General features: G+C 43.3%; 1 protein-coding gene across 2 annotated transcripts; it reads right to left on the bottom strand.

Annotated features, from left to right (window-relative positions):
- Nucleotides 1-528: 528 nt before the first annotated feature.
- Nucleotides 529-20,204, bottom strand: uzip (unzipped). 2 transcript variants are annotated; one of them, NM_001299946.1, is made up of 5 exons: nucleotides 20,089-20,204; nucleotides 19,560-19,633; nucleotides 3,782-4,563; nucleotides 3,375-3,724; nucleotides 529-3,320 (listed from the first exon to the last, which is right to left on the bottom strand). In NM_001299946.1, exons 3-5 carry the CDS (start codon nucleotides 4,488-4,490, stop codon nucleotides 2,913-2,915), a joined length of 1,467 nt encoding a protein of 488 aa, NP_001286875.1. In that variant the 5' UTR covers nucleotides 4,491-4,563; nucleotides 19,560-19,633; nucleotides 20,089-20,204; the 3' UTR covers nucleotides 529-2,912. The 2 variants fall into 2 exon arrangements, with proteins under 2 accessions (NP_001286875.1, NP_523861.1); NM_079137.3 differs by having other exon boundaries at nucleotides 2,180-3,320.
- Nucleotides 20,205-20,268: the final 64 nt, after the last annotated feature.

Below are 20,268 nucleotides of genomic sequence, written 5' to 3'. Positions count from 1 at the left end.
GTGTGCAGTGTCCTGTTTCGTGGGATGCTATTGTAGGTAATGACGTCATGGCGGCTGCAGGACAGAGCTCTGTTGCTTCTTGGTAAGCTCTGTGTATTCAGGCCAACCAGCAGCACAGTGCACAGCTACAAAGCTTTTCGATATTAAATTGGTATTCGCAGGTTACATTATTGATTCATTTTGAAAATATAATAGAATGTTTGCAGGCCAAAAAAAAATTAAAATGAATCCAAGTCCAAAATAAAAAAATTAATAGAAAACCCTTCCTTAGCTACGATTTTTCGGGTTTCGGTATAATTTGAATTACTCGAAACCGTTTTCTTATCATTTTTCTTTCAACTTTGCAAGTTCAATCCACTGTGCGCTGGTTGCTTTGGGACCAATCTAAGAGTTTTTGGTTTCTCTTAATTCGAACTTGAGCTGTACGCCATATGTTGGCGCTCTCAGCGGGGCCACTGTCCGTCGCAGAACTTAACACTTAAATAAAAAACCTTGAATCAAACATATGCTTCAAATATTCTTTATTGGAATATTTAAAATCACACTTGAAGTTAATCAGAGTAATTAAAACACAAATAGGCTTTGTTGAAATATTTTTCTAACTTTTGTGTTTGTATTTACTATGTATGATTACATTTAATCTGATTATCGGATAGCAATGGGCTGGAAATACATTATCAATCACATTTACTTTTCGATTATTCAAAATAAACATTTTTATTATTTTCATTGATTACATTCGGTTTTTAACCTCGAATCTTTTCATCGTATAAACCAAATTAAAAGCATTGGAATTCAATGAAGTACAAAAGAACTCCCGATTAGAATGGCGTTGCAGTGACCTGTCTGTAAGAATTCCGAAAATATAAAATAACCAAAAAGCCGGAAAGTAATGCCAACAGATAGATTGCTGCACCCCTCCCGCAGAAGCTAAGTTTATGCAATTTCCGAATACCATATTATGAAGCGTAAAATGTTAAAACCAGATCCCCGGTTATACCCAAAACCCTGAGTGCGGCAAGAGCAATGCACAAAATGCAGGGGCGGTCACAATCATATGCCTACGTCAGTAAAGCAAATCGCTGTGGGGGTTTCCCCGCGTCACTCCTAAAAGAAGGATATATGGCGGATGGCAGATGAAGCGGCGGATGTAGCAGATTGCACGCCGGTACAGACAGCTGGCAGGGAAACCTGTCAGCGCACTGCAACATAGGAGGTTGGAGCCAGCGGTACTGTCGGCTTTTGCTTCAACCAATCCATGCATATCAAATTTGGTCAGCAGACCAGAGCAACAGAGCAACAGTCGAGGATGAGTTGGTTAACATGCCGGCATCCCTAGTTCTGGGTTCAAGCGGACTGAAACTCCCCACATTTCAGTTGGTAAATCATTGGGTAATAGCACAATGACTTTGTCTACACTGCAAAAGCACAAATAAATAGGTACTCTTACAATCATAGAATACTGAGTTGAACAGGCGTCCTCTAAGCAATAATGATACAGTTCAATTGCCTTGTCATCCACATCAAAACCCGTTTCATAGCCATCATGTGGTCACGCTTTAAAAATATCGCTCGCCTGACAATACATGGGTTTCTAATGCGAAACCATTTTTTGCCAGGTTGCTATCAACCTTATTTTGAGAACTAGATTCCAACAGCTAGGAAGGAGCGAAGGAAGCTGAGCAGATTTAAGACTATCAAAGCAGTTCAGCACAAATTGCATTGTTAACAAAAGCCCAGCAGACAGCATTCCATATCCATATGCGAATAGATAGCTTACATCTATTGGAAACAGACCGATGGCCCCTGCCCCATTTTAGTTAATTTAATTTATATGTTTATATGTTTGATTCCTCCTCCCACTCGCTTATTTTCCACGTGTCAACTATCATTTCAATGACATTGCGCTGAAAAGGTAGGCGCAGGTGTGACTCAAAGAGCGAATTCGAATGTATTGATGATAGTGGTATTGTGCGCTGAATATTTTATGAGCTTAAAGAGACTTTAATAAAGTATTGTCTCGAGCCCGATTGAGCTACTGGCTTGATTATAAAGATGTATAAATTGGTCGTTAGAATGTAACAAACTTATCATTAACTGTTTTGAATTGACAGCACTTATTCAGCGTAGTTTTTTATAAAAAAAAAATTTTAAAAGCAAAAGAAAACCAATATTGTTTCGATTTTCATTTACAAGCCTTTTATTTATATATATTCATTGTTTCTTTAATGAAGTTTTAATTAAAATCAAATTAATTATGATAGAGATTAGCCTTAAATAAACGCAAATCATACTTTAAATCAAAGGGCTCAAATAAAAATATCTATTTTACATATTTTGAGTGTTTGGCCTAAAAAATAGCATACATACTCGTACTTATGTTATACATAGGTTTACATATTTGACATACAGGTATACTATACATACATCATTTTAGAGAGCGTGATCTATAATACCATCCCTAAGCAAATGTCAATTCAAGTTTAATATTTTTTCTACTTGCTGTTAATGCTGCTTACTAACTACAAAAATGAAAAGCCATTTAAATCCTTGCAAATAAAAAAAACTTGTAAAATATTTCTACATAAAAATATGAATAAATTTATTTTTAATTATACTTTTGATTTATTTCCGATTGTAAGAGGTTCTGTTTAGGAATGTATTACGTTTATTTTAATGATCATTTAAATTCGCTTTCGCTTGCATGCGTGTTAAAGAAGAAGCCTTGGGACAAGTATAAAAAATATCGACTTTTGCTTTTCGCTTTTCGCTTTTCGCTCCCGGTTCTTGGAGTTTATATATTCATACAATGTCTATCTGCTTATTACGTTTCTCTGACGCTCTCAAAGACGGGTACAACAGGTACAACAACAACAATTAAACTCTATACTGAGTCCACAGCTCAATTTCATCTACAGACTCAAAAAAATTGTTAAAAGTAGAGTTAATAAAGCCGACCCCGCAATAAATGTTGACCCCGCTGCGTTGACTCCGAACCCTGCCAGCGCCACATCCTTTCCCGGGTCGGAGGACATGTTCTCTGGAGCCTCGTGCGAATTTAATTCGTTGCTGGACGGGGAGTCATGCAAGGTCTTCTCCAGCGTATCGGGACCTGAATGCTGCACACCGTTGTCCTTCATATGGACCAGCGGGGGCTCATTTATGGGCGTCGGCTCGTTGGTGCTGGTTGTGGTGGCATGTGTCGTGGTCGATGTGGATGTGGTCGTTGTGGTGGTCGTTGTGGGTACCAGAGTACCGTTCTCAATCCAGTAGACGGGGCTGAACTCCAGCTTCACCTCCTTCAAGTAGCTCTTTCGCACCTGTAGATTGAAATTCATTAGAACATGGCTTTACATAAAACTTAAAACACTTGCCTCTGCGCTGATCTTTCGGGAAACACTTTCATCGCTTCCGTAATAAAAAGCAAAGAGCTTGCCACTGTACGGCGCCTCCAGGGTCACATAATTGCCACGTAGCGTAACATTAATTGCTGTACCAGGCCAAAGTTTCGTGTGCACTGCCTTGTTTTCCGATCGCTTTTCGGTGTGTTTTAAGGCCCAATTAATTTCAGCCGGAACGGCTTCATCTTTTTCAAATATTTTTGTTGGTAAACCACGAGCAACACCCTCGTGGGATCCCCAATATTGATTATAGTTAAAGGTATAGCTTAGAATAGTCTCCACAGTACTATATTTATCTTCCAGATTTTCAAGCTTCCTAGTAACTACGAAATCGGTTGACGTTATTAAAAAGCTAACAAATTATATTTGATCAGACTTACCCAGTTCAGTCATATTCTCTTGAATATCAGTGCGCAATCGATCCAGTTTGATGTCCCTGAGCTCGTATCGGAAGGGCTCTGTTTCGACTAAAACCTCGCCGTCGTCGTAGTACTTCTCACGTTCGGCTTCGATGACCCTAATTTTTCCCAGACCCACCGGCTCCAAGTGGCCCAGATTGAAGTCTGCTCCCCAATGGGTGACGACCCCGTCCTTGTTCGGTTGACTTGGGGCCCGATGGCGACCAATGTAAGAGTCATCTCCAATGCGTATGGCACCGACGGGAACACCAGCATCGAACTTACGCCAATGACGCCAGCCAACCTTCCCCAGGTGACCCTTGTTCATAAGGACATCGAAGTTGTCGTATTTTCCGTGCTTATAGTGGGCCGCAAGGCAGACGTGTCTCTGAAGGATTTTCTCGGTATGGCCGGACACTTGGATACCATCGATTGGTACACGACATACGTACATGGGGTAATGCTCATCCTCAGTAACGTACTTTCCGCCCTCCACGGCGAACTGCAACTGTGTAGCATCCTTGGGGTCATAGCTTTCCCATACTAGGGTACTCGAGGTAACCAATTGACCCAAGACCGATGATGCGTTTTTGTGGGTGAACACTGAGTGCTCCGCAGCCTTTGCTGGAGCTAGAATTTGAATAAGGACCAGGAGAAGGCCTAGACTGATTAAACAACTATTTGATGTCATCGTGCTGATTGTACTTCGTAGTGATTGGACTCTGACTTTTGTCAATCCAGTTTGTGCCCAAAAGAGGTGGGATCTAAAAATGAAAGCACACAAATAATTTAAAATATTGTTATTTTGGGCAATCTCCAGAAGGGAAATTCGATTTTCATTATCAAAACCATCAAACTGCTTTTTATTTACTGAGCCAGACATTCACATTCACAGTTCACATGATCGCCTTTCTGAAAATCTTCACAAATAAACATTAAAAATTTAAACGGCGAACAAGTACGCTGTTGTTATTAGTCTAGTAGGAGGATCTGCAACAAACAACTCCCCAGCACCGAGCTGTCAATTTGAGGAGTAACATGCTATACGTCTGCACGTGGTCCCTATGGAAAGGATTCCCAATAAATTAGTCGCTTGCTTGCGCAACTTTCGTGCGGACACACGGCGTATACGTAACTTTGTAATTTCATTTATGGGCGAAGAGGAGCAAAGGAAGAGAAGGTTGCTGCAGTGGAAGTGACTGGTCGCCATGTTTATTCATTAGCAAGCATTGTGCTCAGGACACGGTCATGTTAGTACGAGTGCAATACACATTTACGGCAGCATGAATACAGCTTGTCTTCGTCTAGTTCACCGTGGTAATGTGCTGTTGTTTTCAACAGAGGTGGCTTTTATAACGAACCCAGACCATTTGCCTCTAGGTGTCCGGCTTTCAGCTGCTCACCCACACTGACCCTTTCATGGCAAACCGTAACGTAACCGTCTGCAACGGATATGAGATGATAAGGTTACATGCAACATCATTTGTTGCCTTGACAAATGATGTGTTATTGTGATATGTTTCAGAAGACAAACTCGACGAGGGATGACACTCCCCTCGTCGGGGCCAAGTAACTTTCGAGTGCCAGGAGTTAAAGTGGGCTGGGTCAAAATTTAAATAATACATGAGAAGCCACATACAGAATTTTCTTGGTGCCTGCTTTGTGTTCAACGATGCGGATTCATTGTTCAGACAACTTGTGAGTAGTGAGCGCAAGAGCCTACATTGACAACACAGCACCATCCCGATGGGAGGCAATGCTCAGCATCTGTTCCTTCCGACTGCAACTATGCGTGCTCCCAGTGAGCAACCAGTTTGGGCAGTAAAGCAATTCTGCTGTGAGGCACCACTTGCCACTTGAGGCACTTGCGGAACACTGGCATTCCTTCGGCCAACAGCGGAAGCAACTGTCATAAAAGCGTCGCGGGTTGCGACCGGAGGCAGCAACTTATGGAGATCTACATTTCAAGGCATATTGACCTCTGGTCACCGACCGCATTGCTAGCCCGTTTTTGCGCATGCAATTAAAATTCTAAAAATAGCGGACGCGAAGAACCGTCAAATTAGCGAAGGCATCGCAGAAAATTATTTATTAATGCCCAGCATAGTTGCACAACGCCGAAGCCTCCCCGCTAGCCGACACCCAGCATTAATTCAATTGAGCGGTCTGACAGTTCGGAAATCGGGTGGCGGAATCTGATCTGCCCATGGAGGAGGAGTCGGGAGTCCGGAACACACAAGTCAGTGAAAGTTCATGTGGCCTTATATTAAATCACATGGCTTGCAACATTCTCTTCGGCTTGCGAGTTCCCGGTTTCCTCTGCAGGTTAACTTATTAAGATTTACGAGCAACAGGGCGCGGTAAAAGGTCTGCGGGTTCTGCAGCAGCGAAGTGGAAGGGGCAGCCTGCGGCAGTTTAATTGGATTTTATTGAACTTTGACTCTGACCCTCGTGGTTAAGAAAGCTGCAACAAGTTGGAGCCGTTGCTTGTGTCGTGCAGCGAAACATTCGGTTGCACCAAATCGATTCAGCTAGTTCTTATGAATTATAGTCCCGGTTCTTGCCGCAGTCGCACTAACCACTCCCGTCCTCATTCGCATTCTGATTCCCAGTACTATATGAGGGCCCGACCCGCGCTTCAATCAACTTAATTGGGCATTGTGCATTATGACATTGACATTACAATGATCTGGCGTCCGGGCGTTTCAACACTAGATTTCTTACTTCGGTTGGCTACCGAGCGCCCAAAAAGCAAGGGTTCAGTGATCTTGGCTTCCCCTTGATATATGTGTAAACAAAAATTAATTAGAAAAGCATTAAAGCCAGTAACGACCGGCAAACTATTCCCGGCACCATCGGAACGTGATGTTGCCTCCAAAATAACATGGGTATGAAACTATAAATAAGTGGGCCAAAAGCAAAGCAGATTTTTAGATTTGGAAGTATACTGAATACTTGTAGTTTGGGGCTGGAAAAAATTAGTACGCAATATATCAAAGCTTTCAAGGGGGTAACTTTATTAATAGAATAAGCCCGAGCATTTGCTTTGAGTTTATCAGTCAACTTCTTCTACGATTGAAAAAAAGTTTAAAAAATTGACTTGGAATATAGTTTTCAGTTGTAATTACTCACAACTCACAAAATCAATTAAAAGCATTTCCGTCATATGGATTAAGTAATTACTTATCTACTACTTATACTTACAGCTTATACAGCTATGCTCCCACTTTTTACTTTTCAATTGAAAGCCGATTGAATAACTGAATCGAATAACTGTCTTACTCCGGTTTGAAAGTACTTAACGATTGCATGAAATGCTTATCCGCAATCCTAGCTAAAGCTATTTTTCAATAATTGCTGTTCAATTTTGCACGTGACTTAATTGATGGTTCAGTTTGCGTGCCGCTTTCGCGTCTTTCCTCTAATGCCAATTGAACCTTTTAAAAAGTCATATGCAATTTGAATGGTCATGTCAGGTATCAGTGCAAATATTATCTGGCTTTATATAATTAATTTGCTGGCTATCTAGCAACAGGTGACACTATACCTTTAACCTCCCACGCTTTCGAGAGACCGTTTCTACACCGATTGCCGTCCCGCTGTTCGTGGCTTCCAAGCCATTTTAACGCAGCGAAGCAAAGCAGTTAACCAGCGAAGCACGACCGAAACGCGGTAACAGACCCAACAACTGGTTTTGCCGGGCGGTCTTTTTCATGTCCAAAAAGAAACCAACGAGAAAAACACAGAGAAATTACCTTTCAGCTGTTTCTAGCTGTAAGCGCAGCATTACAAAAACAGTTGTTAACTTAATTAAAGTATCCAACTAAAAAGTAATAAGATGCAATCGAAAAAACACGTTCTTTAGGAATACGCTACAATAGCGGTTTAGAAGGATCTGGTTTAAAATCGTTATTGTATTTATTTAATGTAACAAGCTGACCACAAAAACTTTTTTGTTACATGACAAGTATATATGTACATACAATCAATTTTAAAGCTCCGACATCACAGATTCATCCCACTGACCCCATCCCCTATCATGCATCTCCTGTGTTTGCCCAGCTGCGACAGCGCTCCCGTATGGCGCAAGTCTGGCCCAAAGTTTTCACACCCCGATCCCACCGCTTTCCGCCTGACAGGCCCATTTGCATGTTGCATCAATTAGGGCGTCTAGAGCAGTCCGCTCAGGTTGAACCGGCTACCGGCGGCTGTTGGTGAGCCCATTAAATTGAATGCAGTCTGCACGAGGGCACGTGACAATGGGCAGCCGGTGTGCCCCATCTCATCATTGCTTGCAAAGCGATTCCACTCAATTAATTTAATGGATCAATCGATCGCCGTGTTTGATTGGGGAACCCAAGTAGTTACGTTAAAAGTTTTAAATGTCGCCGGGGCAGTTTACTAATTGCCACCTGGCTAGCCACCGTTCAGGGAGACTGAATGTGGTGCGCTGACCACCTTGATTACCTTACTGTCGTCATTACCTTTGAAGTGATGGAAAACTCGGCATAGTCCGAAATCGAAATCCAGAAAGCTTGATTCGTTTCGAATTATCAACATTATTTAGTATTCAATGCAAATTATAAGCTCATAAATATCCATTTAAAATTAAACCCGATTTCACACAAAAATATATACAAATATATACGCATATTAACTAGATTTAATTATAAAAAAAACATTTCGAAATGTTAGAGTAAAGTTGAAAATCTTTAATTAAAGCCCTGTTAAGGAAACAAACGAGCTGCTAAATAATTTATTTGTAATGCTTAATAAAATTGTCATTAGTTATAATTTCAGTGCCCCACAAGACAATTAAGCGTACAAAATGTTGTGCATCAAAATATAATGGGAACGAAATAAAAAAAACTAACCGTTTGAGACATTTTGGATCATTGAAGGTTTTCTTTACATTTAGTTGAAAAACTTCTTCGGACCATTTGAGAGACCATTTTACGCAATTCTTCAAAGGCTTAATAGCCGTAGCCGAACATCTGACAATACTTCGTTATAATTGCTTTTTAATTATGCACGGTAAGTAAGAGCACTAGACAGAAGGCACTCAAAGCCCTTGAAGACACACTAATTGAATTTATCAATGTAATACGCCATTTTCCCTTGAAGGCTTCCGACAAAACACATTTCGCCACGTTGATGGCGTTCTTTTGATTGTGTAGTTGGTTTTTTATAACATTGTTCCCCTCGATAGGAATCCCATTGACCTCTCGCAGATTGCGTTCTTTTCGAAATTGGTCATGGGCCGTTGGAGAGTGAGCCATATGTGCTTCGAGCGCCCTGGCACTACGTCATCATCGGAGCACTGTCCAGGCAAAAACAAACCAAAACCGGTACAGCGTAGCGTTCTTGAAGTCAGCGAACCACGTGCTGATCTTAAGTTTATACCGCCAAAAACGTCAGAAAAACGAAAAAGCTTGAACTGGTTTTTCGACTGGACTCCGATTTTACGAAGCAAAAAGAGAGGAATCAATCTTAAGCTACGCCTATTCTTGAACAATACGTTCTGGAAATTGGATACAATACCAAGGCCACATTCGCTCCGATCTAGCCTTTGCTCAATATGTGCGGATACATACTTCTTGATTCATATTGAAAGCTATTATCAGAATATCATCTGTCAGCATTAACTCATAAGATATGAAATTGAGTCAAAAGAACCGAATTGCCTCAAACAATGTATATTCTACTGGTATTTGTGTGTACACATTTACCATAGTATTGTTTTTTGCATTGATTTACTCCGTATGAATTGCGGATCGAGGTTTATATGTTGCCGGAACTTTTGTTGGGTTCATCTATAAACGAGTTATATAACAGCTGCTTACTTGCAATTTGGATATGTAATTATGGAAATGGGGCTATATGGAGAAGAAATAATGTACGTGATGTAGATCTAGCCGCAGAAAGATTAAAAAGAAAAACTAGTTTTACTGCACTGCTACCGAAAGATAAGTTTGTGATCCAATGAAATTCTTTAGTTGCTATTGTCTTGAAAACGTTTTTCTGAACACCAACCACATAACGATGTTAACATTCCATCAAGGATTAATACCGAAGCAGTAACACTCCATGGTGGTCGAGAGAAGCTCTAGGTGGGGACAGTCCAACCTCTTTTATTAGACATGGTAAGTCAAAACTGCGGTTGTGGCAAACACATCATCTAACTGTACTTCCACACCATAGCCGAGAGTCGGATCAGTGGAGCACAGAAAGGCAGCATGCCGCGTCGGCACGGCGCGTTTCATTGCCAGGGCTCCATTAGCACCTTATTGACAGGCGGAGAGGCTCGGGTTACGCGCATCCCAGAAAACTGGGAAGCTCAACTGCACTTGGATGCAATGCATAAGTGAATGCCAGGCCGGCCTAGATGCCGCGTCGCGTGCTGGACTCATTACATATCTCAGCGCTAGAACTTGGGCATCGATCCCAAATCGGCCTTCGTGGCTTATAAGCACTATTCTCAAGTGTTTATTGAGCTCTCGGCAGTAAGTTTCGACAGCCCATCAATTATAGTCGAACATGGCTCATACGCCCAGTGATGACATGATGCCTTCAATTTGATGGACACAAGTGCTATTAACAAAAAGTCTACCGAATGTTCCTCGTCTTTTGAGCCGCGTTTTTTAGTTTTTTTAAGTATTTTAGTGCCTAGTAAGAAAGTGTACATATGTATTTGTCACTTTCAAGCGTGGCCGCTAGCCACCTTTGACCCAAGTGCTCATTTGTTATTTGATCCTTTTGTCCCAACAGGCTTCCTCGTTTCAGTCGGTAATTAACTGGCAATTTGCATTTTGACCGTTCAAACCATCCTTAATGTTTACTCCAGAAAATGTGTCCTATCTTGCCTTGCTCAGTACTTCTTTGTTTTAGTAAGCTACTCTGTTCGACTAAATTGAAAGGGGGGGGCTCTGCCCCAAATACCCGGCCATTTGTTATAATAGAAGAATGTTTCCATTTGCAGCAAATTTAAGCTCGTGCGATTCTCAGTGTCACTTTCAATTTCTAGCAATTTAGTTCGCGTTCGCAGTTAGTATAATGTGTGTCTCTGTTTTCTGTTCTGGTTTACTGTGCTTCCGTCGATGAGGTCAGCAGATACATACTAATCCATGTTGTACATTAAATTGGGCTCATAGGCGCAGCATTTTGGCTTAATAAAAGTCCACAGCACTGCAATTATTGTAGGAACTCACTCCCATACCGGTTTCTAGAAAATTACTCACATTGCAAAATGCAATGCTATTATCTGCTCCACAGACAAAAAATATCCTCTCTAACATCCACAGCTGCAAACAAATGCAAATGGAATGCTGTGACCCAGACGAAGTAAAAGCAATTTGTAAAACTATTTTGTTAAACAATGAAAGCACGACAATGTAGAGCTCGATTAGAACAAACAAGAAAGCAATGGAAGTGACTGCAGGTGATGCTCCTGTTCAGGAGACACTACAGTGGCCTCCTTCGGCCGCGCCTGTTTTAATTAGCGAATTCCAATTATCATTCCACTCCCAGTTCCTTCCTGCAGCGTCAGAATTTTAGAGCGGGTAATTATATAATTCAACCGGGGTGAAGTCACTGCATTTCTAATTAAGGTTTGCCAGCCATCATCGCCGATGATCTGCAAGATACGAACGCCAGGGTAGCGGGAGCAAAATATGTGTGTCAGACACTTGACATTAAACATTAAATGAAATAAAGTCGCCGACGCTCCATGTTTGGCATCTATTGCTGATGACATCGTTTGACAACTGTCCATGGATGCGAGCAAGCACCTAATGACCTGTAACTGCTCTCCACTGGAAAGCTGTGCTTCTGCGCTGCGTGGGTGGGTGAAGTAGGTCGTTGTTGTTTTTGCGGTCGAAGTCGTTTGACGGAGGGCGCACTGTACGGTGATACGGGGCGTTAAGCGCGATAAGCGGCGTTGCCCATGTTCGCTACGACAACCTTCTCCACAAAGTGAAAAGTCCACGCAATCTGGTTGCCTTTCAGTAGGTCAGAGCCGAAAAAAATGGAAAACACTTAACCCATTGTCTTTATTGAGGCGTAGAGCCACACTCAAATAATCAAATGCAATGCAAAACATGGTGATGCTCAACCGAGTCACTAGATAGATGTCCACAGCTTCTGGATTCTTCTTTTAAGAGGTTCAGCAAAAAAAGTATTTAGTAATTCGAATTATTTTCGCACGAAAAAGAAATAAATGCAAATAGCAATAAATGAAAGCAATAAATGTTCTAGCGACGGAGGAACTCAAAAAGCGCACAAACAAACAAACCCCGAAACGGAGACGCACTAAAAATACAAATTTAACCCAACGAAAATAAATAAAAAACTGGAACTAAGTGGTGCTGAGGAAGAAGTGAGAGGCAGGGCTCGCCAATTCTCAGACAAGGTAAATAAAGCGAACGACCCCTGGAGCCACGAAAACCCAAGCTGATCTCATAGCTCGGATAAGTGTCTCACAGAAAGAGGAAAGCGTTTGTCTATGTGGTAAAGCTTAAAGTCGTCATCCTACACCGAAAGAAAAACATAAAATCGTTGTCACTTTTTTGGTAACCAAACAAAAATTCAAAACACCTACATATATTCTAAAAGTATAGGTGCTGCTGGTCCGGACTAAGCTTGTATTTTGTAGAACATCGTGCCCATTTGTACATTTTTTTTCTCTGCATGTTTTGGCAGTAGTAACCGTCGACGGAGACGTCGCCACTGCTTGTAGTTCAAGGTGCACTGGTGAGTTGTTGAGAGGCCGACAGGCATGCGGGTGCAGTGGAGACTGGCTGGCACAGACGACGCTTTGGGGCAAGCAGCAGGGTTTATGCTCCCGAGGGCGCACTGCTGACCAATTTCTACCGTCCGCCAAGTACAGGCACCAACTTATTCTGTCTGTGCACTGTAAATTGACAATGATTGCCCACAATTTGCTCAACACAAAACGCCACAGAAACGAGCAAGAAAGTCTGGGAAACCCAGTTGAACGGAGATGCAAATACAGAACGCGCTGCGAGCAGTTACAGATATTCCACTGCAGATAGAGACGTAAGTGCTGGAATCGCAGCTACTTTATGGGTATGTCTCTATCTGCGACATATTTCCAGTTTACCGGGAAGCCGTCTCATAACTCTGGCCACTTAAGTTGTGGCGCAGCCTCGTTCACTGGGGGATCACAAATCATAGCGCGTACCGCGGAGCAGCTCCAATGATTTTTAATTAAGATTGATGGTAATGAAGTCGTTTTAAGCCTGTCGTCGTCCTGCCTAATTGACCCCTCATATTAGGCAGGCATCAATTCGGGAAAGAACATTTCACTTGAGCCTATCAATCATATATCCTATATTCAATCCTATAGATCCGTAGATGTATTGAACAAAAATAGTGCGACTAATTGGCTTTTACGAGTTTTTCTTTGTTCCTGCTGACTCTGAGAAATACATATTTTAACAAATGGTTACACTGAGTAAACCAACCAAGCTTGCACATGCTAATCTATCACTGGAGCCGACACTATCGACGCTAAATCCCATGTGCCTGATGCGATTACATTTTTCGGCACAACAAACTGATAATTATGAACTCCAAGTGCCGGACGAGACGGGGGAAAATGGGGTACCGTTAGCCACGACTTGAGCCGGGCTAATTGCAACGTCTGCTTGTGTGCTATATGTGTGGTGCAATTAAACCAGTTTGCCGCGTTCAGCTATCCGCCCAAAGTCAACAATCGTAATCTTCACTGCACGTGGGGCAACTATCCACAGAGTAGGCAAAATACGAAAGTCCGCTAGAACAAAGAGGCCGCAAAGGAAATTGAGGTTTATGAGCGGAAAATGCAATTGTGCGCTCGAGCAATGTCAGGAGGATGTGGTCATGGATTAGAAGCCCTAAGATTAAAGCGAACTAGGCTACACTTTACCTGGCCATACCTCTCCGTTCGCTCATCGATATTGGAACGTGCTGTTTTGCATCAGCTAGTAAGCGGCCCTTTTCATACACTAATGAATGAATATAACCATCAAGCTCCAGGATCATAAAATAAATTAGCTAATTAATGGCCAGGCCACTAAATTCCGTAATTCTGCAGGTATGCGTGGAAAGCCACGAGCCCGCTGACCGTTAACTGTGTGCCATCAGACAGGCCATTTAAAGTGTGAAAAGTTCATATTTTTTGAGGTCAGCGCGTTCCCGCGCCCCTCTGGTCATGTTCTATCTTAACCACAGGCGGACGCACCGCAGAGACCAGTCAATAAAGGTCTTCGAAGGAATGCTTTCGAATTAGGCGACCCATTATACCTCTTGTTGTGCCTGTAATTACAGATGCGAAATACGCCCGCGCAGATGCTGACTCTTATCTCGATTGGTTGGCGCCATACTTTTTGCTTGAACTGCTTGAAAGGTGGAGTGGGGGGAGTGCCAGAGGAAGTTCAATATTACAGTGCACTCGACGTTCAGAGTGGACAAACAAACAAACGGCATTTTAATTGGAGCTGACATTTGTGTTTTTGAACAACCCATGCAAATGTCAACCACAGGCGCTTAGAAATGTGACACACCACACATGATACAAATCCACATGATCCAATTCAGGCTGACCTGTGCAGAGGAACGCTGTGGGGACGACGTGGATCTGAGGGTTTGAGATGGGGACGACGTGGATTTGAGGGTTTGAGATGCGCATAGTGGGAGCTTGAAATTCTCTATTCTGATTTCAACCACAACCCAACCACGAACTAAATCAGTTAGTACACAGTGCCTTCCATAAATCAGTAACACACAATTTCAGTGACCCAGTCCATTAGCCAGAATAAAATACGCGACCATAAAGCTGGCTAGCAACTCAGACAATTACCAGGAAAAATCTTGGCAGGACTCTTCTGAAGCTGGCTAGTTTTCTGTGGGCAGTCACATGGAAAATTCATATTCATATTCGGATTCATAGGGTGCGAGCAGCGGACTTTCACAGTATCAATTTTGCAGAAAGCATATAATATGTCTTTAATTTGCAGCAAAAGCGTGATTGGCAGTCAGTACACAATGTCAAGTGCCAAAACTGGATACCAAACATGAGACATTTGCTGACATGACACGGCGCCAACACAAGCCAGCGGGGTATTCATCCAGGGACACTTCACTCAAACTGCGTAGTGCCAGGCATTGCACCCTGTCTATTGATTTTTTATTGTAACGTGGACATTTTCATCCTTGTTGTCCCGTCACTCTGCCATTTGTTGTCAAGCACTTATCGCTAATACCCAGTAAAGGTTTTTTGCAATGCTTCATTGGTTGTGTGGGATTCGTACGGCGTGCATTCTGAAGAAGCTTGACCTCATGTCAGCAGCTGCCGCACCTGGATTCGAATCGTGTGGTTCACCTTGTTTGACGCTCCATCTGTCTGCAGTCCCTGATCGAAAGTGCAATTCAGCCTGGATGGCCGGGAGGCTCACGGTATTGAAAGAAGGAGGAGGGCATATCTAAATCTCATCTCAGTCGCGCCCATGTGAATTTGACTGCAAACAGCTGTGCCCGCAGTACTTCTTGAGCGATGGGGTCGGTTGCGCGCTTTTGTGTATCTTAAATTTAGCGTTAACTTCCAAGTTCTCGGCTGCTTTTTACTGTGTGCCTTCCTGGCATCCGAAATACGTCTTTTCACAGCGCCACAACACAAAGCGGTTTTCGTCGCAGATGCTGGAAGTAATAGCGACGGCGGAGACAAGTTGAATGGGCCATAGAGAGGTTGGCAGAGGGACTCCAACTCTAACAAAGTTTCCTCAAAGGTTGATTAGAAACTTGAGGAATAAGGCGAAATCCAGCCTTGTACCACAACCATTCCAAAGAGTTAGATTACTCGAAAGCTTAATTATTTGCGCTTTAAACCAACCCGTTAGCCCTTCAGAGTAACGACAAACAAACTGTTTCAAAGGCATGCAATCCACTTCACAGGAGGACTTGAGTCTAGAAGGTGTGAGAGTGTCGAGTATGTTAACGATCAGAATGAAAGTCATGTGACTTTTCCCCGGTCCAATGCGAGTCTAAGGGGTGACAGGTATGTGGGCAGGAAACCAAGGAGCGGGTCAGGAACCAAGCCACCCTCGAAACGCGGCCAATAAGTCCAACGACAATGTGGGCAATTTTGAAATTTATCACAACAGAGGACAGCCAAAGGGTCCTGGCGAAGGGCACGCACTGCAATGATGCCTTTACGGGGTGGTTTCCACATTATCAACGCCGCAGGACGCACGCAGGACAAGCGTGGAAAATGCCTCGGTTCGCTGTTGAGAAATACCGGGCGCAATAACCATTTTTGTGTGTTTTATTTTGTTTACAGAAAAGTGAATTAATTGGCAGTGGGTGGTCGCAGCTCGACGACCGATTTAGAAGCATAGCCAGGATCTGAAACGGAGCACGTGCGGTATACGAATGTCGCAATAAATAGTACTTGCAGCACAACGGGGAGTTGAAGCAACCAGAAAAGTGCATAGTGCCAATAATGGCACTTGTTTTCCAACAGGAAAATCTTGCTATATAGTTGTTACAACGCTTACATTAAAAGAAAGAAGATAAGAAGTTTCCATAAGGAAATTACTCAATATTTCGGACCACCACTGTGGCCAAGAAATCTGCTCAAGCCGAGGGTCTTTCTCACTCAAAGTTTGACTCACGGGAACCAAACAGAACAACCATGGACAACGGCACATTAAAAGCGGAATAAAGACAGCAATAGCAAAATAATAAAATAACAAAATAAGCGAATGCCGCTTCCAACCCCCCGGCTGCCAGTCTGCAGGATGTACTGCCCGAAAAATAGAAGCCACGATTTGCGAGTGGCAACAAGAGCAGGGGCTCACGGCTCCGGGAACGTGTAATGCTGTAAGCAGGGCCAGACGCCGAGCAGTGCTGAGCCAAACCACCCCTGGGTGGCACCGGCATGGATGGGTTCGGCGGCAGAGGACAATGCCACAAGAAGAAGCAGCTGCTGTTAGTTGCTCACAGGCTTCTATCGCCTTTTCCGTTTTTCCTTTTTCGTGAGTGTCTCTGCGCGTCATCGTCGTCCTCGTGCCCATTCTTGGACTGAATCCGGAGTCTCCTTTACAGCGCCGCGCTCACGCTCGTCTTGTTCTCGTGCACTCGACAGGCTGTAAGAAAAGCTTGAGCCAGAAAGCGAAATCCCACAGAACGTGATTCATTCACGAAATTCTCCCATAGCGGCTCAGAAGTCAAGTCCTGGAGACTGCGACCCGCTCTAGTTTGTCTGGTTGCCTCAAACCACGAATGGCATTTAGGGTTTTCACCCAGACACTAAATCTGCGTGCAGAGTGAACCCAAGACTAGACTAAAATAGAGGATGCTGCAGATGCAATGCCAAACTATTCGGATATTATTTTGCAATAATGTGCTACCATCGATGATATTCAATCATAATCCAATACCCATCAATTTAATCCAATAAAGACGCACATTTCAAGATCACGGAGAATAAATGCCGTAAACGGAGCCGATTCAATCACTTTAAATAGCAATAAATGAGCATTTATAAACTGAGTCATGATCGCGGGAGCCGATAGATGAGAGGAGAATTCGGTTCAAGGTTCCCATATACATCTTCGATATGATGACATCACACGCCACCACTGAGCCAGGAATTTGTGTGTTTCAATTAGGTTTAATGTATTGTCATCTTCGCTCGGAAAAAAAATCTACGAATGTACAAATCAAATTAAAAATGTTCCAATTTTTTCTGCAGGAGAAACAATTTAATATATTCCAATATGCTTCACTATCATTTCCTTGTAACCCTTAGTCAAGAAAACCCCCATCAACCCAACTCATCAGCCCCACTAAAATTGCCTTGTCGACGGAGTGCACGACCTCTCATGCCTGGCGTCCATCAAACAAAATCGATTTTCATTTTTGAGAGTGCTTGGAGGTCCCGGAACCAGGCCTACATGCACCATTCCGTCAAATAAACAAAGCGAATCGTAGTCAACCTACCGCAATCCGAAACCCAACTGAGCAACATCGGTCTTTATGCATATATCTATGCGAGCTTGGGAGGCTATATGGGCCATCGCGTGCTCGACGCAAGTTAATTGGGCAGAGAATAAAATTTCATAATCAACAACTGCTAGCAATGGGAAATTTACGACGTTCCCCCGAGCTGTTGCTCTCCATTTTGGGCCATTAACTAAAGAACTGATGACTCATCGTGCCTCCTACGAATCCTGCGACCTTCAACAGGATCTGAGAGAGACCTCAATGCGGGCAACGGCTTCGAAACGAATTAACTGCCAACTTTTGTTCATATCCTGAATCCTGATATCAAGCCAAGGTTTCGTTATCCCCTTCGCTGCCTTCGCAGACAATTGCTATCGCCCCGCGTCCTTCCCCCTTTGACTACTCCTTGAGCATTTATTTGTTTTCGTGCCGGTGTCCTTTGCCCTCCAGCTCAGCTGTGTGCGTGTGGCGTCAAATAGGTTTCCTCCCCAGGAGCAGGAGGTCGGAGAGGAGGCGTCAAACGAGCGAACGACAACTTGGCGCCATTTCAATGCCGCCAAGCTTCAATGGGGCCCACTTGAGGCTATGAAATGTCAGATATGCAGGGGACGTTCTCAGAGTTTTTAATATCCAATCATGTTACCAGGCAACGTAAATATATTCAGCTGTTGAAAGTGTTCATGAATGAGTTGCACATGTACATTACATTTCTGTCACTAAGATCGCAGTAACGAGGTGTGATTAAAGCAAGAAGTAAATATATTAGCAAACATGTGTTGTTTGGATGATGATATCACACACCATTAGCACCCAGAAAGAACGGCAACAATCGAGTGCCATCATAAATCGGTCTAAAATTATGTAAATTGGCGAAAATAAGTAGATGACGAGAGAGGGAAGAGCGATCTCCAAACAAATCGAACCCAAGCAGAAGCATCAAAATTTGAATATAAAACAAGTTTTGACGGCGGACTGAGGAGGAGTCGAGAACTTTGCGAGTGGACCACGCAAATGAGCAAATCTAATATAAATAAAACAACGAATACATATGATCGCAGGAGAGCTTACAGAGATCTGCTTTTCTATCCTGACCAGGCGAAATTGGAACTGACTTTAAGGGCCTCCATGTCTGGTCATTGTGAAACACCCTTTTGAACAGGACACAAACACAGCCGAGTTTGCAGGGTTTTCAACTCGATTAACATCGAAAATCGATTCTTGCCCTCGGGGGGCAGCCCGGAAGCACTTACAGCTCTGCCGAGTCGTAAATGCAAAGTTCCACGGCCCCCATTTACTCAACGACGTATGCTTATTAGGTCGAACGTGCCCTGTCACGGGACTCCGGGCCAGGAAAGCCGTCTGCGGCATGGTTTCCGGACGGGCCCCATCCGATTCCAGCCCAGTAATAAAGGCCTTTGATTATGTTGCCCCGGGATCCCTTGGGAACGGGCAAACCTTGTTGTCTACCGCTTGTCTGGTCTTTCATAATTTACAGCCTCCCAAAAAAGCGGAATGGAAGCACCGACGCAGTTCTCTGTCCTTTGAAGATTTTGCAAGTTTAATTTATGTGGGTTTGTTTTTTCTTTTCTACTAGCAGTCTCAGCGCACATTAAAAATTCATTATCAGCATAAAGCTGGAAGGTTTCGGGAAGATGGGGTGGCTCAGCTTACCACGACAATTTTGTGGAAAACCAGGAACTACACGTGCAATTATTATCGCTGTCTGACCCAGTTGCTTCAAGGAGAAACGATGGCTTACCTGAATCGATAATTCCTGGCTGCACGTTAGTTTGTCATCCAATGAATCCTATTCGGAGTCCCTCACTTAGGATTCTGGAAACGAGAAACCATAGACAAAACGTGAGAGTTTTGCGGAACTAGTCGCGACTTCTTCTTATCCTTAACAAAGCACTCGCGACAACAACAATCGATTCTGTTCGTTTGCAGTTATTTCTTCCGCAAATGCAAATTGAATTCGCTATTGCGCTCTAATTTCGGCACATACACACGCATACGCACTCTCGCCACACATACACACGAACACAGAGAAACTGGTCAGCAGGCGAATGACGTCATTGCCAAGGATGCTGCGCGCATCTCAAGAACGCTGCCAGAAGTAGCACTTCATTTAAGGAACTGTGTTCTTGCTCTTAGTTGGAATCACTCAAGTCCGTTTCCCCAGAATTAAAAGTTCGCAAGGAGCCCGCCAGATATTTTATTAAAGTCAATTTAATTGCGACTGGCGCCAAGCACTCACATCTGGCTGTGATACTCGGAACTGGACTTACTGATTCAAGCGCGGACCTTCACCGTTCCTCGAAAAATTCAAAATTAACTGAAAGTATCCGCACATCCGCGCATTAACCCAACGGTTTATTGAAGTTTGGTTTTACCAAGAACTGATTCGAAGAGAGGACAGCACGCGAGACCCCGCAAAACACCAAAAACAAAAAGGCGGTAAGGTATTT

The sequence above is a fragment of the Drosophila melanogaster genome, chromosome 2R (genome assembly GCF_000001215.4).
Source record: "Drosophila melanogaster chromosome 2R".
In the NCBI taxonomy this organism is placed as follows: Eukaryota; Metazoa; Arthropoda; class Insecta; order Diptera; family Drosophilidae; genus Drosophila; species Drosophila melanogaster.
This window is presented reverse-complemented; position numbering and strand designations above follow the sequence as displayed.

Bases quoted from the DNA above. Each gene is read 5' to 3' on its own strand.
- uzip (NM_001299946.1), bottom strand. From the start codon at position 4,490: ATGACATCAAATAGTTGTTTAATCAGTCTAGGCCTTCTCCTGGTCCTT. The intron at 3,725-3,781 runs GTAAGTCTGATC...CCGATTTCGTAG, and splicing joins AGAGAATATGACTGAACTGG to TTACTAGGAAGCTTGAAAAT. The intron at 3,321-3,374 runs GCAAGTGTTTTA...TTCAATCTACAG, and splicing joins CCCGAAAGATCAGCGCAGAG to GTGCGAAAGAGCTACTTGAA.